The 18578-nt window shown below is 42.6% G+C and overlaps 1 protein-coding gene across 2 annotated transcripts in view; it reads left to right on the top strand.

The window, feature by feature from the left end:
- Positions 1-17064, top strand: part of LIFR (LIF receptor subunit alpha) — a 76597-nt gene extending 59533 nt beyond the window's left edge. For both annotated transcript variants that reach the window (XM_004737990.3, XM_045079489.1), the window contains exons 15-20: positions 1565-1666; positions 2251-2418; positions 6135-6296; positions 7391-7484; positions 9461-9539; positions 9910-17064. In XM_004737990.3, the coding sequence (XP_004738047.1) occupies positions 1565-1666; positions 2251-2418; positions 6135-6296; positions 7391-7484; positions 9461-9539; positions 9910-10533 (1229 nt within the window). In that variant the 3' untranslated portion in view covers positions 10534-17064. The remainder of the gene's footprint in view (positions 1-1564; positions 1667-2250; positions 2419-6134; positions 6297-7390; positions 7485-9460; positions 9540-9909) is intronic.
- Positions 17065-18578: the final 1514 nt, after the last annotated feature.

The following is an 18578-nucleotide window of genomic DNA, read 5'->3' as shown; positions in this document are numbered from 1 at the left end:
TTGAGAATAACTAGGGTGGACTGGGGCAGGCTCGGTGGTGTGGAGGGGGTCGTCTTAGAGCATCTAGAGACAGAAGTTGAAGCTGAGACCTGTTAGGGTGAGAGGGAGAAGCTCCCGATTACAGCAGGTGAGCAAAGGCCCCACAGTGGTTGAGAAAGGCTCAGAGAAGTCAGGTGACCACCCAAGGTGACAGAACCAGCTTGTGGCAGCACCAGGATTCAAATTCGAAGCAGAAGGTTCAGTGCCTCGGGAGGCCAGGAATTGTCTCTCTCATTTACTGCTGCCGGGACAACACGGTGGCCACAGGAGGCCGCAGGAGGCCCTTCTTGTCCTTTCCTCAACTGATCATCTCTTCATTCAGCTGTTTCACCACCTCAGAACACAGAACGAAAGCCATAGTCCCCACTTGGACCTTTTTTCTTTTTAAGGTAGCTGAACCCTACAGAATGTTGACACACTAATCATCCTAACACTAGGTACAGTTTACTAACTTACGTGAAGATTAAACTAACCTCAGGCATGCCTGACGCCAAAGAAAAATGTTACAGAACGATCTTAGAGGTTGGCCATCTCACTCTGGAGCTTGCGGAAGCACTGGTGTTCCGTGGGTGCATAGTTACAGAGAACTGGTGCTCTGACCACACCAGAAGAGTTGCTCACCATGAACGCAGCGCAACCCGCACGCTGCCGTTTTCCCCCAGGCGGGATCTTCTTCCTAGACCACCGCTGCTGAGCTCCTAATTACCTTTTAAGACCCTGTTTCAGATGTCACCTCTTGGTGGCTTTTCGTGGTACTCTTAGACTCATTCAGTGGCACGGTAAAGGTGCCCCAGCCTGTGATAGGTCCCTGTAGTCTAGCATGTGGTGTCTTGGTTACCCCCGTTCATCTGTCTCCCCACCACTCTTACCACCTTTCTAGGCCACGGCCCACACAGTGTCTGCCTCTTTGTTCCCAACATTTCACATGTTGCATTGTGCCAAGGCGGTATTTGAAAGGGGGATTTTTGAAGTTAAGATGCTTCTCTTGGATGTTCTGTGACATTAACTCAAGGGCACTAAATAGTGATGCTGTAGAGAGAAACAGACTCTGTGGCCCGGCGTACTTGAAGCAGCAGGGTTGAGAGGAAATGTTAGTATCTGCTTTTCAGGGGTAAGGGGAGAGAGAGAGATCACACTGGGTAGAGCAGGAAGGGCTTTCCAGAGGCTTGACCTGGACCTGGAATTGGCTAATAAACTGACACGGCCCAAATTTGGGGAGAAGTCATCTTTGCTTGGTCTTAAAGAAACAGAATGAAAGCCCTGTTTACTGTTCTCTCCCTTCAAAGTCATGGTATTTTACACTGTTCACTACAACAGAAGTGAATTTGTTTAATTTTTCTTCAGTCATTTTTCACTCTGAATATTTATCAGTTTTGAAAAAATGGATTTTTTTTAATGATAAGAAAATAGCTATTTAAAATTAGCTTTGGAAATTTTGGAATAAATGATTATAGGTTTGATATTTCTAAAATAGATGTTCATAGTAATATTTGCTTAACGAAAGTTAATTGTCTCCATCCTGTAGATCAGTTTCGACCTGGTGTAAGATACAATTTTTTTCTGTATGGGTGCAGAAACCAAGGATATCAGTTACTCCGTTCTATAATTGGATATATAGAAGAACTGGGTAAGTTAAATGGGTAGGTTTTCTTAGAGTCCAAGGTAACATGAGAAATTGGAAATAAATAGCGATTGCAAGATTGAATTCTAAAAACAAATTGAGATGTTTAAGGAAGGAAGAATAATTTGTATGATAAATTGAAAATTGTGATTACTTAATCTTCATTTCGTTAATGTTTATATTTCACAGTTTTACTGTTGTCATTGAGAAATGAAATCTCAATTTTGATGTCAGAGAGACTTAATTTGCACTTAAACACGTTTAATAAAACCATTAACTTCAAGACTATGTACAGAGGGGAAACACAGTTCTGTTTGCATAGCTGCTCCCGGATTTTGCCGAGGGAGCACCCTCTCCCTCCGCTGCCGGGTGTGTGCGCTGTGAGAAACCCCCTTGTGTCTCCAGTCAGTAGTGCACGAGCTACATGGGAGCAGTGCTTGTGCTAGTATCTCTGAAAGTGGGACTTCGTAGAGAATAAAGTTCTAATTTCAGATTCAGTGATTCTTGAGGATAGAAATCTCATCAAATGTTGCGGTCTTCCTCTGTGTCCCTCAACTCTGCTCTAGCCGCAGATGTTTTTCTCTTTACAGCCCCAACTGTTGCGCCCAATTTCACTGTTGAGGACACATCTGCAGATTCGATACTAGTAAAATGGGAAGATATTCCCGTGGAAGAGCTCAGAGGCTTTTTAAGAGGATATTTATTTTACTTTGAAAAAGGAGAGAGAGACACGTCTAAAATAAGGAGTTTGGGATCCGGTAAGTCACTTAACTACAGCGGGAAGTTCTCTTTAACCACAGAAAATTAAAAAAAATTAAAAAAAACCAAGGAAAGAGAAAGAAGTGCTGCTGAGTAATACTGGTTTCCAAAACTGACAAAGAGATAAAGGAAAATGGATAAATATGAGACTTCCAGGATTTTAGTATGTGATAAATGACATGTACCATTTTTCATTTAAATTATTCTGCAGACTTTGATTATAAGCCCCGTAGGACAGAGATCATCTCTTAGCAATCTTGTATCATGCATAACAAACATAGCATCTTACCTAGGTTATTTAAATTTTTTTTTAAAAAGTCTTTCTATAATTCTAATAATGGAGGAGAAAAGTTCAGGAACCCAGAGAAGGGCTCCAGAGCCTCTGCTGTTACCTGACAGAGAGCCGTCCGCACAGTTAGTCGTGGCCTTGGTGAGCTGGCAGGCTTAATTGACTTGACTGGGGACAAGAGCATCCGTTAGATCTTTAAAGGTTCAGTCAGTCCTTGACAGTTGGTAAGTGGATGTCCAGAGTCCATAGAGAATTTTTAAATTTATAAATACAGAGATGTTTATGCAGACTTCTGGCTTCTCCCTAAATTATATTTCTGTTGGGAGTCAGATGTTTCCTCTTCATAGCCACATAACACAAGGCTATCATCTTTTCAGTTTGAGAGCTCTCATTTCCCTTAATGACCTCTCCTCAGAAGAAAACCACTTGAATTATTTAATGCCCGTCCAGCAAGTAGAGAACAGCAGTGCTGCATGGCGGTGCTGCCCGGGCATCAGCTAAAGCACTTCCCAGAGCAGCTGTGCTAGCTGTGCACCGCCCCCTCACCACTAAGGTCTGTGTTTCCAGAACCTTCGCAGTTGCCTGTGAATGAGAAAAACCCCACATACAAAGTTCTACAAATACCTAGAGTCTGGTGAAATTTTTCTCAAATGTTCAGAAATTTTACGCTGTACCAATTAAAATTTTAGCACCTAGACTTCCATTTAGACATGGAGCATTGGTCACTGAAGTTGAAGAGGAAAAGAAAAAGCATAAAGCCAAAAAAAAACAGAGACAGGCAAGAGTACACCAAATTTGGACACTGTCAGGCTGATGGGAGTAGGACAGATCGCCTGGAGGATGGAGGATGGTGAAATCCAGGTGGACGTTCAGGCTTCGGCGAAAAATAATTTGACTCATCCTTTGGGTCGGGATTGGAGGCAGGTGGTTAGGATGGATAGGAGCTGAACCGTGAGGACTCACTGAAAGTCTCTAAGGAGCAGTGAGAACCCCCAGAGTTGTACACCGACTTCATTCAGCTAACGTGAGTGCCTGTTCCCCTGCCCGAAGATGAGGGCTTTATTCTTTGGAGAAACAGCCAGAGAACCCCCATAGAGAGGGACACCCTAGTGAGCAGTGTGACCTTTCCTGTTCTCCTTCCCCTAATAGGAAGCTAATAGGACATCTTCAGCTAGGCCTATTTCCCTGGATGAGATAAGAGGATCTTTCTTTGGAAAAAGGAAATGGTTCTTGGGGCAAGACACAAAAGGTGCTGGTATTGGGGGGCTGTCCCAGTGAAAAGCCAGAAATTGACCTGGTCATTCCCCACCAGTGGGAAGTGAAGCCCACCAACCAGTAAGCTCCACCCATTCACAGTGACCTTCCAGGGGCTCACTCTAACTGTGACCAGCAGCCAGGGATAACCAGATGGTTGAGAAAGATTCTAACATTTCTTCTGGTTTCTAACAGAAGAAATTAGAGAAACAAATTAGAGAAATTAGAGAAAACAAATTCAGAGTAGGGAAACAGAATTTTAAAACAAAAACCAAAACTATCCTTGCATAGTTGAGATACCCTCCCTGTATTTATTGCAAGGACCTGGTGTTAATTAAAAAAGAATGGTCCGAAGATAGGTAAGAACTCATCAAAATTAAAAATGTAATCAAAGAAAATTTTAAAGAATTAAATAATAGCGAAATTACATGGGAGATAGAGAAATTCTTCCCCAAGTTAGACGAATGCAGAGGAGAAAACTTGGAGTAAAACGATGAGGAAGTTGGAGCACGCAGAGACCTGTGCTGTCATGCTTTATAGGAGTTCTGTCGGGGGGAGGGGGTGCGGAGGGGGGCGCAATAGAAGGAAATGACCAAAGAGCAGAAGAACGTTTCCCAGATAAAAGCACTCAGTAAGTACACAGTAAGATAGGTAGAAAAAAATCTACACCAGGGTAGGCTGTCATGAATTTTCCAAGCACCTGTTACAAGTCCTAGAAACAGAAAAGATTGGCTCAGGTGTGAGTCCTCAGGAATGAAAGTGGCCTCGGATTTCTCAGCAGCACAGCAGATGCTAGAAGATAGCACAGCTGTGTCTCCAAGATACTGAGAGCAAATTTTTTTCAACCTTGAAGTCTGTACTCCGTCAGCGGCAGCCAGTGTGAGAGCTGAGGGAAGGCATCTTCAGACCCGTAGAGCTGCAAATACTTCTTCCCCATGTCCCCTTCTCAGGCAGTGGTTCTAGAACAGTGGGTCAGCCTGAGGAAGCAAGTGGGACAAGGTGGTTCAAGATGGCGGGAGCTGGGAAGGCCTGGGTCTGGAGCAGATATACTGGGAAGGGGGCCTTGGATGGGGGGATGTGGGAAGGGGGGCGTAAGCAGGGGTAGGACAGCCAGTCATGGCGCTGGGATTTTGTTGCGTTGGGCCATGTGGAAAATTGGATTGAATATTCACAGGAGGGTGTGGGAGGAATTAGGAATTGGGACATTAAGCAAATGAGGAAAAAGCATTAAAACAGCAGAAAAGTAAGGGAAACATGAGCAGACCAAGCAATTTTTCTAGCAGGAATCCGTACTTAAACGATCGCAGTAATGTAAATGGTGAATTTCCCAAACATTGTGGTGTGTGTGAATGACGTGGGATGTGAGGGAGACAGAGTGCTGAGAACTCAACTTCACCTTCTTTGTGGGACATGCATATGTAATGCCTACAAGTCGTCTTAAAGTGCCGCCAGCATGATTTTATTTCAAAATACAGAAGTAAATATCCAAAGAAACAGGTGACGTGGTTTTGGCAGGGAAGGTGTGAGCAGAAGACTGCTGCCTTTTGTTGTTACCATTTAGTCCTGTTCAGTTTTTCAAACTCATCATCCATTACTTTGATTAAAACTTTAAAACAATAGTTGAAGCAGTTCTTCATCCTTCTTCTGAAATGATCCTGTGAAGATTCAAGGCTTCCTGGCTAACGGCTCACGTGAGAGCTCAGTGTGCTGCCTCCTCCCAGGCAGTTGGGAGCGAGCATGGTAGCGAGGGGACTCTGGCACCACTCATTAGGGTGGCCCCAGCCACAGCGACCCTGCCCCAGCAGGTGGAGGTACACTTTCCTGCTCTGAGGAAGAGAAGGGACTTCTATTGATTACCTGCCATATGCCAGGATTATTCTAGAGAATGTATGACAACTTCTCACAGCGCTCGGTGGTAGGTTGTGATTGTTGTTTCATGAATTAGAGAAACTCAAGGTTGGGGTAGTTTCAATACCAGGTCTGGACCGCATAGCTGCTAACGGCAGAGGGAGAACTTGAACTCGGGTCTGGCTGACTCCACAGGCGCTGGCCTCAAGGGCAGCCGGCAACCACTCACTCGAGACAGAGGTGTGGGTCAAACAGGTATGAGTAGCTAGGTGTTTTAAAAAATGGTGTAGAGATCAGTAATAATAATCTTCCCTTTGAAAATAGGTCGGTCAGACATAAAGATTAAGAACATTACTGACCTATCCCAGAAGACACTGAGAATTGCTGATCTTCAGGGTAAAACAAGTTACCATCTGGTCCTGCGAGCCTACACAGATGGTGGCATGGGCCCAGAGAAGAGCATGTTTGTGGTGACGAAGGAAAATTGTAAGTTAATTATTGCTGTTGAGGTGCTTTCCGTACCCAAATGCATAAGTTTTCAGCAAGTTTTGTTCATGTAGGAACCCCCTTTTTAAAAATTGCATGTATTGTTGCTTGTTTGTCGTGGGTAGCCAGCAGTGTTCAAAGTCCACAGGATGACTTCATATCTATTCTTGTCAGTTATTTGAAGCTCTTTTCCTAAGAATACTTAAGAAATTAATGTATGAAGGATACATCTCAAATCTGGAGTTATAAATTCTTGCTAAATCTATATAAAGCTGACCCACTTTAACATTTTTTAAAGATTATATTTATTTGAGAGAACACACATGTGTGCAAGTAGGGGGAGGTGCAGGGGGAGAGGGAGAGAAAGACTCTCTGGCAGATGCCCCGCTGAGCTGGGAGCCCCACGCAGGGCTCAATCTCACGTCCCTGAGATCGTAACCTGAGTTGGAATCAAGAGTTGGACACTCAGCTGACTGAGCCACCCAGGTGTCCCCCATTTAACACCTTTTGCCCGATTCCAAATGTGATTTTTAACATACCCAGGGAAGAGCTAAAAAAAACTGTAGACCCCAGCACTCACCAGTTTGAGATGGAGACTAGGGAAGATGGGCTTGACTGTCTGCAGTGAAGAGCTTGAGTTGGAAGGTGGCATCTTCTGGAGTTAGAGTTCACACACTTTTAAATAAAGCACCGTGAGGACATGGTTCTCAGCTGGGGGCCATTTTGCCTCCTGGGGGATACTTGGTGGCATCTGGTGTCAGGATTGGATCTCAGAGCTGTGGGGTGCTATATTGGGATCTAGTGGGTGGAAACCCAGGGGGCGCTGCTAAGGTCCCTGTAGTGTGAACGGTAGTCCCACAGGGAAGATCCAGCCTCATGCGCAGTGGCACTCACTCCTGTTCTAAAGAATTTACGTATTAGTGTAAAAATTACTAAAATGCTTGAAGGTCGTATTTTAATAATTTTTTGGTGTCTCTGGATCAGGTAGGATTTTTTTTCTTTAATCTCTCAACTTAAGTATCTTATAATACGAATGTCTTCTATGCATCCTGCTTAAAGTGGTGATTTGAATATATCCAATATTCTTTTTTCAGCTGTGGGGTTAATAATCGCCATTCTCATCCCAGTGGCCGTGGCTGTCATCGTGGGAGTGGTCACGAGCATCCTTTGCTATCGGAAACGAGAATGGTAATGGTACCTGCATTTCTGCTTGCTGTTGTTTCTGAAGAGCGTGATAATTCAGTTCATGTGTTAAGAAATAAGTACTTGGTTGAAACTGATTGGTAAAAAATGTTGGTTTAGTTTGAATTAATATTGGATTTAATATTAAGCAAGAATTACTGAAAGGTTTTTAAAGTAATAATATAAAAGGTAAACTTCCTCTTAACTATTTACTAATGATTTAAAGTAATAGTTGCACTAAACATACGTATAGGTGTAGATATGGCAATAGCTGTATGTGGGATTAATGATTAGATCACACTTGTCCTGGTGACCCATTTAGAAAATACTGTCATTTACTCATATATTTGGCAAATATGAATGCCTCCTCCCACATGAAGAGTGATAACAGTGGGGAACTAAATAAGCTTGATCCTTACAGACTTAGAGCCCAGTCTTAATCATCCAGTAAACACATGCTTATAAAGGACGTGTGTACTGGGAAGGTCACGGGGTACCATGAGGGGAAGAACGGGGCAACCACTCACTGGAGGTGGTCAGCCACGACTTCCCAAGGGGAGTTCCATCAGGGTAAGGAGGGGAGAAAGAGTATGCCGGGAGGAGAGAAGAATCCTGTGAGGGCCCAGAACCCGGAAAGAACTTGGTCATCAGGAGGCAGTGAGAACTGGGTGTCTGAGTGAAGCTAGAGAGGCAGGAGGGGAGGGGAGGGGAGGTGAGGAGGTGAGTGGGGACTCGGGGTCAGCTGGCAGGAGGCGTCCTGGGCGGGGCTTGGGGCAGATGCTGGTGTTCAGCATAGACGGCCCTCCCTGGTACTAAAAATGCCATCCTTGGGGCACCTGGGTGGCTCAGTGGGTTTAAAGCCTCTGCTCTCGGCTCAGGTCATGATCCCAGGGTCCTGGGATCGAGACCCACATCGGGCTCTTTGCTCAGCAGGGAGCCTGCTTCCTCCTCTCTCTCTGCCTGCCTCTCTGCCTGCTTGTGAGGTCTGTCTGTCAGATATTTTGAAAAAAAAAAAAAAAAAAATGCCATCCTTTATGATAAAGAAGGGAATGTGTTCTGGTAATCCTGGCTTACAAGTTAACATAGTAATAGTTTAGAGCTGTATAGAATACTGTGTTGTGGGTGACCATATTCTCATTACCAAAAATTACATTTTAAAAACGACTTGAATACAAAAGGTAAAAAGAGTTTAGAAGCTAGGGCATTTTATTTTATTTTATTTTTTTAATTTTTTTTAAGATTTTATTTATTTATTTGACAGAGAGAGATTACAAGTAGGCAGAGAGGCAAGCAGAGAGAGAAGAGAGGAGGAAGCAGGCTCCCTGCTGAGCAGAGAGCCCAATGCGGGACTCGATCCCAGGACCCTGAGATCATGACCTGAGCCGAAGGCAGCGGCTTAACCCACTGAGCCACCCAGGCGCCCAGCTAGGGCATTTTAGATTAATAAAGTTTTGTTTTGTTTTTTTCTGTGGTAATGTCAAATACCAAACTTTTTAACAGGTGTATATATATGACACAGCTCCGAGCCGGTCTCCTTTTTGTTTGCATTTCATTTTTGGTCATGATTAGTGGCCTTCCCCCCCCCCCCCCCAGAGTGCAGACCTTGTTACGTGGGGAACTGCCTCGTGCAGACACGCTCCCCACCAACCAGATGGTGTGTGATCCCACTTGCACTGTAGCCATTGAGTCAGACAAGCGCTGCCTGTGTTGTACTTTTGACCTACGAGCACAGTCACCGTTTGAATCCTTTGCTTTTCCACTTTCATAAGATCCGTAAGATACTGTAGTTCTAGAAACAGAAGTACCGCTTGTAGTTTTCAGACAGGAGCTTTGTGAGCGAGCGCACCTTTGATGCAGTTTCGCTGTCTCAGTTGTTCACTGAAGCGTCCTGTGAAATGTCAAAATAAGCCCAGGGGTTTGCTAACTTACTTGTGGTCTGATAATCCTAATTGTTAAATGCACTTAATCATCTTTATTTAAAGGATCAAAGAAACCTTCTACCCTGATATTCCAAATCCAGAGAATTGTAAAGCTTTGCAGTTTCAGAAGAGTGTCTGTGAGGTAATCCTCTTTTCTTTCATTTATTTGTCAGTACGGGCTGCTTTTTTTAGTCTTTTGTGAGATGTTTGTAGCATGCAGATGTGCACCCAGCAGAAAATGTGTTGAGCAGAGGGCGTCTTGGACATCTGCTGAACTTCTGTGCTGATGCATGTTAACGTGTGTTTTTGCTACTGCTATGAATAGCCGGGAACATATTGATATGTAAAACAGTACCTTTGTTCTCCTATGCAGTACAGAACAGCAGAGACCTATTTCCCTAAGTAGCCACGAGGAACATGAACAAGATAATGCCCCTTTTTGTAGGAAGGGCACTGCAGGAGCTTCTCGTGCCCCTCTTAATCATTGCCTTACCATTATCATTTATTTCTAGGGAAACAATGCTCTCAAAACTTTGGAAATGAATCCTTGTACCCCAAATAATGTTGAGGTTCTGGAAACTCGATCAATGGTTCCGAAAATAGAAGACACGGAAATCATCTCTCCGGTAGCGGAGCGGCAGGAGGAGAGCTGTGATGCAGACGCCGAGAACCACGTGGTCGTGTCCTACTGCCCCCCTGTCATTGAGGAGGAAACGGCGCAGCCGGGTGCAGAGGAGGCCGGAGGGACCTCTCAGGTCGTGTACATCGATATCCAGTCTATGTACCAGCCTCAGGCGAAACCAGAGGAAGATCAAGACAGTGACCCTGTCGGGGGCGCTGGCTATAAGCCCCAGATGCACCTGCCGGTCCCTGCTACTGGGGAAGACCTGGGCGCGGAGGACGACTTAGATAAAACTGCCGGTTACAGACCTCAGGCAAATGTCAGTACTTGGCACTTAGTGTCTCCAGATTCTCCCAGGTCCACAGACAGCACAAGTGAAATGGTCTCTTTCGGAAGCCCCTGCTCCATTAACTCCCGGCAGTTTTTGATCCCTCCTAAAGACGAAGACTCCCCGAAATCGAATGGGGGAGGGTGGTCCTTCACAAACTTTTTTCAGAACAAACCCAACGACTAACAGAGCCACCGCGTCACTTCAGTCTGCCATCTCAGTAAGCTCTCCGTCTGGCGCTCCCAGGCCAGCACTGGGCATCTTGGAGGGATCCTGTGAAGTACTGTTGGCGAGGGGGATCTTCTCGCACGCAAGTCACACTCCAAGCGTCCCTGTGCTTTCAGTGTAGTTACAGCCCAAGTAGAGTCACTCACAGATTCGGTCCATGCAGCTCAAGTCTTGGAGTGGTCCGTGATCGGAGCCAGAGTGTTCCCACGGGCTCTCCCTTCAGGAAGTACTTCCTGGCGGATACTGTCCAGTCCGCACATGCAAAACAAGTCCCCCAGCCGCGTGTTCTGTTCTGCTAGTGGTTTTCTCATATGGATGCTGTGGAATTGCAAGCCGATTCACAGGCACGGGAGAAAGACGTCAGTGTACCAGATGATGTTTATTTGCCTGACACTTGCTCCATTCTAGATGAAAACCAAGCACAGATTTCAGAACTTTCAACATGAGTCTCCTCTGTCCACAGCATTTACAAAAAATTAATATAATTTCTGATGCAGTGACCGCTATGTAGTGTTTCGTTTGATACAAAGTATGCTGATTCTGTGCCTACTGTATAATGGTTTTCAGATAGTTTTCTCAGGGGTACAAACTTTGAAAATGAGCATGACACTGACCAGCCCAAATTACAATCATGTTGTCTTTGCTTTGGGAGGTTTTGCAAATCTTTTCCTTACCCCGTAGCTTGTGTGTGAACTTCCTTTATTGCATTTGGTTGCGCTGACATTTAAGACTGAAATTTCTAAGCCTGGAGACCTGAGGTTTTTTTAAAATTGGTTTTCTTATGACACAGTGACCATGTTACAGGAGCAAATCCAACATTACTGAGAAACAGAATTGCAGTGATTGTTTGAGGGGAAACCTGCGCAGACGCTCGCTGCATTAGCTGTACGGTTCTGACTAGCTTCAGTGCCTCTCCAGGACACCAGGCAGTGGTGACCTTTGACACATCATAGCGAAGGTTCCTTTTGATCAGGCATTTTAGCAGTTTTGCCTTTTGAAATGATCATCAGGCTAGACTGTTTAAACCCAGTCTTAAAATTTTTAAATCTAAAACTTAGAAGGTGATGCCTCCTCCACGGACAGTTCCTCAAGGGCTATGGCGTATGGACTGTGGCCAGGTCCGTTTGAATCAGCGGGTGTACCCGTATCAGCTTTGTGAGCTGTCTGTGACCATGTGTCTTCACAGCTGCCTCTGCCTGTCCTTGCTTTTCCTAAGTAAGGTCTAGAATGAACGTGGTTTTTTGAAAAGCAGAATGAAAAACTAAAAAGTGTATATTACACATTTTCCCTACCCCCATGGATATTTTATTTTTTGGTAGTTAAGGCAAAATATCAGAAAATTGAAATACCTGAATACATCAAGATGTGCTTGTTTTGTTTCGTTTTGTTTCTTTTTTTAATCCTCTGAGGTTCTGTGATGATAATGGATTGGTTATCCTTTTGTCCTAGGTCCTCATGTTTCTTTATAAAAACCACGTCATGGAAAAAAGCCACAAGGCGACAAGGGCCAAAATCCATTTGGGTACTCTCTGAATCCTGATTTTAATTGCTAGAATTCACCTAAATTCTTGAGCTTCATGATATATGGACACATGGAATGAAACAGAAACTGAACTAATTATGTTCACATTTGGTAGACGTTAAAACCATGTCATGGCTCCTAGAGATTTTCAGCGATGAAAAACATCTCAAACCAGATCCGTCCCTGACAGTTTGCTGCTCTCCTCTTTCCTCTCAGGCTTCTGTCCTCAGCCTGCACCCCAGGTGCTCAGACCGGGGGTTCCCTGCATTCCTGCTGAAGCTTGTCTTTTCTCTCCCCTCCTGCCCCAGGCTCCTGCCTCGTTCCCACTTGAAACCAGTGGATCCCGTACTTCATCTCTTGAGGATAAGTGTTAGCTAGAGTAGAAGTTGGTGGGTCTGAGCTACACTAAACCGAGAATGGGAAAGGTCTAGAAGAGAGTATTGGACCTCTGTCTTCAGTATATATTGCATTGCAGCTCCGGTTCCTGTGCCCTTTCTAACCTACAGAATGGCTCATTTGTTTGGCTTATGGTGAATATCACTGGGCTCTTGAGTCCTTTCTCTCCAAGACTCAGTGTCTCTCCTGCATGAAAAAGGGTCGGAGTGCTGCTCACCTCTCTCCCTGCCCCTGGAGTTCGTACACAGTGATTCTCACTTGGTGAATGGGAAGCACAACACTGTTAGTCTGGGCAAGCCCGTTATAACTTGCTGTATACCTGGAAATACATGGCTTAGGGCTGAGGCCAAAGCAGATTGCTTGTCCTTCCCCACTAAATTGAAGACAACTAGACCCACTGTGCAAATCCGAAGTCATTACCTCCCTTCCCACCCCCGTTTCCCACCCTACCTGGGCATGTGGGGGCGGCCTCAACACAGGGAGAGAAGACACTGCCCTTTGTCACATATCCAGTTGTTGGTGGCACTAGAGACCCTGGGTAAATGTGCACTGTTTGTCAACACCAGGACCGTACTCGGATGTGAAAAGCAGTCGGAGTTGGTCATGCTCTGTCCAGTCATTTTAGTTCCTCTGCCTGGGGGAGGGGAAACTAAAGGCTAGTTGGAAGGGGAGGTTAGATGTGTTCCCTTCAGCCCTTCCCGACTGGCAGAGTAATGGGGAGATGCCCCTTTCCTCAACTAAAGCCTAGTCATTGGTTAGAAAACTCCTAAGTATCTGGACTCATCTATGCCTCACCATGTCTGTTGAATTGTAGTCTGTCTCAGGACACGTTTTCCTGTCTCGGATAAGCCAGTTCACTTACAAACCGGTTTCAGATCAAGCTTCCCTTGTGGGAAATGGAGATTCTGGTGGTGATTATGACTGCACTTCTCTTGTGAGTGGCCCTCCTAGACAAACAGTACTATAAAAATCCTCTTAGAAGACTTAGCTAGAATTCTGACATTAGGTAGAGCTTGTGCATTACGTGTGCATGGATTAGTACCCAGATACAGTTGAAGTCATCTGTGTGTTGAACGACGGAAGCCTGGATTTGAGATTGTGGCCCTGGGTATCTGGATAGCTGTGTGCTCACGTGCTTCGGTGACAGAGGTGCTGTGTTCCAACAGCTTAGACTCTGAAGTAGCCATTCACGGAAAAGGTTAAGGGCGGAAGGATCAGCCCTGTTTTCCATACCAGCATTACTTCATGGCTCATGGATCTGAAAGACTGCTTTTAGAACGTCTGGTACTATCGCACTCAGAAACTGTGGTCAAAGTCACATTGTTAAAACTTGAGGCAGCTTGGTATTCTTGTGGGAAATCATTAGTCCTGTAATTCTTAATTGTCTTCATACAGACCATGTATAAAGAACATGACAGTCCTCTCTGAATAATCAGATGTAGGTTAGTGAAGGAGACTAGGGAATATTTTCTTTCAAAAGGAATTTGAAATCAGTTTTATAGTATTTCTTAAAGTACTCCCTAACATACCAAAATGCAGATTTTATCTCAGATTTTTTGACTGCTCAGGCACATAATCTGATAAGGCTCTTTTTTTCTGTTTAAAGTAATTTTTATTATTTTCTGTTTTCAACCATTTAAAGTTTGCATACCTTTTATAAAATGCCCTTTTTTTCTTGAAAGTCTAATATTAGGCATCGCAGAAGTCAGATGTGAGATCATTAGCTAATTCCAAAGACAGCTAGGTACATGGTGGAAATTCAGTGAGTGAGTGTTTATTGACTGAGTCCCATTCCAGAATGTGCAGTTTTCACAAGGGATGTTTTATACTAGCATCTAGCCTGTGTAGAGCTGAGACTATTGACTGAAAAGATTGAATCTACTCAAGAAGTAGCTCCAGTTTGGGTAAGAACTTGGGAGAGATTCCTGCAAAAGCGTCACTAGATTCTTAGTCCTCCCTCATCGAGAGGATCCACAGTGACATTTTATTTAATGTGTACAAAACTTGGGATGTGTCTGTACCAACCACCATTGTTCTAGCAAACCAACCAGACATCGATGTGTGAGCTTAACTATAAGGATTCATGCATTTACTTGATAAACCATTTCTTCAAAGCATTTATTTTAAACTGGTATTTCCCGCTGAAACAAAATTGCAAGGTACCAATGCCCATCCTACCTTTCAGATCCAGAAGAAAATTTTTCATAGAAGAAAATGATTTTCTAAACTTACTGGGAATGCATCCTTTAGACAAGACCTTAGAGAATTGGAAATCACTGGGTTTAAATTTGGTCCATTTAGGTCTTTGTGGATTATGTACCAAGGCTAATATTTAAACCTCTTATTCTGACAGGGTGGTGAGATTTTTCTTTTTCAATTTGTGCCTTTGTCTTAACTATTACATGGTCACATTCATGCCAGTTACAATGCAAATGAGCTATTTTTAGTGCCTATATGGAGGATTAAGAACACTCAGCGAACTAATAGTGCAGGCTTTATTGTGTGTGGTAAAATTGCACAGGCTGTGATTTGATCTAAATATATTCAAATTCTCAAAATTACAATACTGAGTTATGACAGGTTTCTGTTATCCTTAACTATGATTAGTGCTTGTTTCTCCCTGTATTAAGAAAGTTAGTATTTGGGGATTGTAAGTGTCCAAGTTACAGACAGAATTTACCTATGGAAGATAAATTCTAACTGTGCAACATTTTTATGAAAATTTAAAGTGTTTTAAGAGGGAAGCCTTCTGCATGTCTTCATTACAGGTGCCTAGCTGAACTACAGAAACATTCAAAATCTCAAATAAGTAAGCTATCACTGATTAAATATTAACCAAATACAACACAGTAATAACTTATATTACTTTTTGATTGCTATAACTGACTACCTTAAAAACTCAGAGATGTGATGGGGAAAATTAATATTTCACTGATAAGGAAACTAATTTGTATTACACTTACTGTATATCCTTAATATTTCCTTTGTAATAACTAATCAGAACTTTAAAAACCCAAACAGCAGCAGACCTTATGTTGCCCTTAAGCCAAAAATACTTTGTATACTTGGTTGAATGGCTTATTTAAATGTTTAGAATTTCCTTACACATTGAAAATATACTTCCCTTCAGAATTATTCCATTTTAAAGGTAGGTAATTTCCAATTTCTGAACTTACTGTTCCTCCTAAACATTCCATTTCAGAAAGATTTCTAGGTGGTAATACAATTTGCATTGAAACATGGACAATTTGATTGTTATAATCAATTTCCAAAATACTGTTAAACCTAACAGTCAAACTGAACATAGAAAACAATATTTTGTTACTGATTTGATAATGATTTGATAGTGATTTTCATTAAAAAAAAAAAAAGTTTCAAATACTTGGCCCCCAGTTGGATTCCAAAACTTTCTCCCATTATTTATGATACACCCTTCTATTTAATTTTTTCCTTCCAACATAATGTTTTGGAGAAAGGTGAATATGTTGTGAATAGTTGAAGACAAAACGCAGTAACAAACCCTTACTCTGTTTGTTGTTGGGAAAGAGTAGGTATTCTATCCGACCTTGGCATTTGTGCTTTCCTATTATTTTCTCAGAAAAGGAGCATGGCTTTTTCTTAAGTAAATTTCAGTTTAAAATTGCTTGAAAAAGAGTGGCCTGGATAGAAAGACATCCGAAATTTGAGATGGTACCACCTTACAAGTATCCAAAGGTTGAAAATCATTGAAAAATACCCCACTATTCCAAAGGGAGGTGTTGCCTTCTCTTCTCTCTCATTAGTCGGCCCTAAGTCAGAGGTCATCTTCACGTTTAGGAAATTGCCATTTTTTTACTCTCAAAATTGCATTATAGTGAATTACTGTTTACAAAATACACATACTGTGAACAGATAGAAGTTTTGTCTTTTATAAGGTTGTAGAATGAGTGTCTTTTTAAAGGGGTTGTTACATGTTAAATATTTTCATTTTTTTTATAAATACTAGTAACTGTTTACTAACTTTTTGTTTGGTCAGGTGTGTGCAAATGTAGCTGAAAGATAGGGAGAAGCCGCACATCCAAAACCGGTCCCGTTTTCATTTCTTGAAATGTTACCACTAGACTTTTTTTTTAACCCGAATTATCTTCTGTGATGTTGTATACCTAAAATCATGCTTACTCATATAAGGAAACCTTTAAATACACAGGTAGAGGCACCAAACTATATATTGGTGTGATTCACAGAATTTCGAGTTTAATGGAATAAAATAACCCCACTTAACAGAGATGACAACTGAAGTATTTTCCACCTTGTGAAAACTGGGGAGATTATGTTGGTGTTAGAAGGAAAAATTTGAATATTTTATATCCTCGTATAATTTCAGAATTTAGTTTCCATATCTTTTGGAGAACATGGTTATATCAAGAACATGAAATATAAGTAACCTATTACTAAGACACCTTAAACATAAAACTAGTATGCTTGGCTGTTAACTCTAAAGATGTTACTTATGTTTGTTTTTAAAATGCATGTATTTAACAGTTTTATCATAGTATTGTCATGGAAAAATAAATATATTTTCTTACAACTTACACTGGCGGATTTGGACATTGCTGTTTTGTTTTTTTCCCCTGTTTTAAACACTTAGGAAAAAGTTAATACTTTTATTAATTCCCAAAAGAATTGCACTGGTTTATGAAACAGTCACACAGAGCTCTAACTAAATTTTTAACATTTTAATATATTGGTATGCCCTTGACATAATCTTCCATATGTTCCACTAAATCTATATTCCGTGTCCCAGGGAAGTTAGTATAAAAATATTCAAAAAGTGGAAATCCAACATCATGAAACAAAAAATGAATACTGGTCCTAAAAGTATGGTTTTTAATTTTTTTTTTTTTTAACTCTGAAGACAACCTAAACATTTCTGGAAATTCTGGGAATATAGCAAAATCAGTTTAATTTTGAGGCACTGAATTTGGAAATACTGTCATTGGTTCAGCAAAAAACCTCAGTAATTTCAAAAAGTATGAAGTGATCTTAAGTAGCATATCATAAGGGGAGAAATGAAATCTTCAAGGCCTCTGTAGCCTGTGCTTTACCCAGAGTCACAACTAAAATATGAATGGCGACAATTTAACCTGAAGAAACCATAGACCAATTTAGAATTAGTTGTAAAACACGTTTGTATTTAAGTCCTAGAAGAGTGCATACATATGGTTTGTCCTTCAGGGAGATGTCCGTGCATAATTAGTTTCCCAGATGGTGGATTCTTGAGCCAAAATATATTAGCATCATGCACCCCAGGAACTTTGAAAAGGTCAGAGTAACGGTATAAGTATTAGGGGAAAGAAAACTAGAGCTGTATGGATTTTTTCTTAATGTATAGTATTCAACATCACTAAAACTCTTAGAATCTCAAGTTCTTTACAAAAGAGCTGTGTAACAACTCATTTTGAATGGCCTATAAATTTGATCCATTACCCTTCCCCTGAGTGACTAATAGAAAAATGGAATTAAAAGTATTTATTCAGTGTCTGAGAACCAGTAAAGTTGATTTAACAAAGATGTCTTCAATTGATTGGGATTGAATTGGACTGGATTTTATCCCAGAGTGATTAGTCTTGGATGACAGAGACAAAAACTTTCGAGGATGGTTTTGATAAAAACCCGGAAGTGAAATCATGTTAAATTGAGTACAAGTGGACCATAGTGAGCTGCTCAGACATCTCACAACTCCTGAAGGTGAGAGCGAGTCTGAGGGCCCAGCTCAGACAGAAATCTGCCCCCCGCCACCGCCACCACCTGCCCCGGGGGCCCCAGCCAGCTTTCTCACCGCCCTGGAGACGTCTTCACCCTCTTCACCGTCTTCACCCTCTTCACCACCGCTGACAGCTTTCCTGGGCTGGAGCCAGACCTTCTGCTTCCGGCCCGGAGGTGCTGGCACACACCCGCACTCACCTTGTCCTGGGGCAGGTTCTGATCCCAGAGGCCACCTCGCCCAGTTCCCAAGACACACCTTTCCCAAATGGGCCTGGCCTCACAGGAGACCCCCTCCGCCACCCCAGGAAAGGAAAGGAGCCACCAAGGGGAACGGAAAATT

The sequence above is a fragment of the Mustela putorius genome, unplaced genomic scaffold, assembly GCF_011764305.1.
Source record: "Mustela putorius furo isolate JIRA1106 unplaced genomic scaffold, ASM1176430v1.1 tig00000407_pilon_pilon_pilon, whole genome shotgun sequence".
Taxonomy (NCBI): domain Eukaryota; kingdom Metazoa; phylum Chordata; class Mammalia; order Carnivora; family Mustelidae; genus Mustela; species Mustela putorius.
Note: the sequence above shows the minus strand (reverse complement) of the source record. Positions and strands in the feature narration are given on the sequence as shown.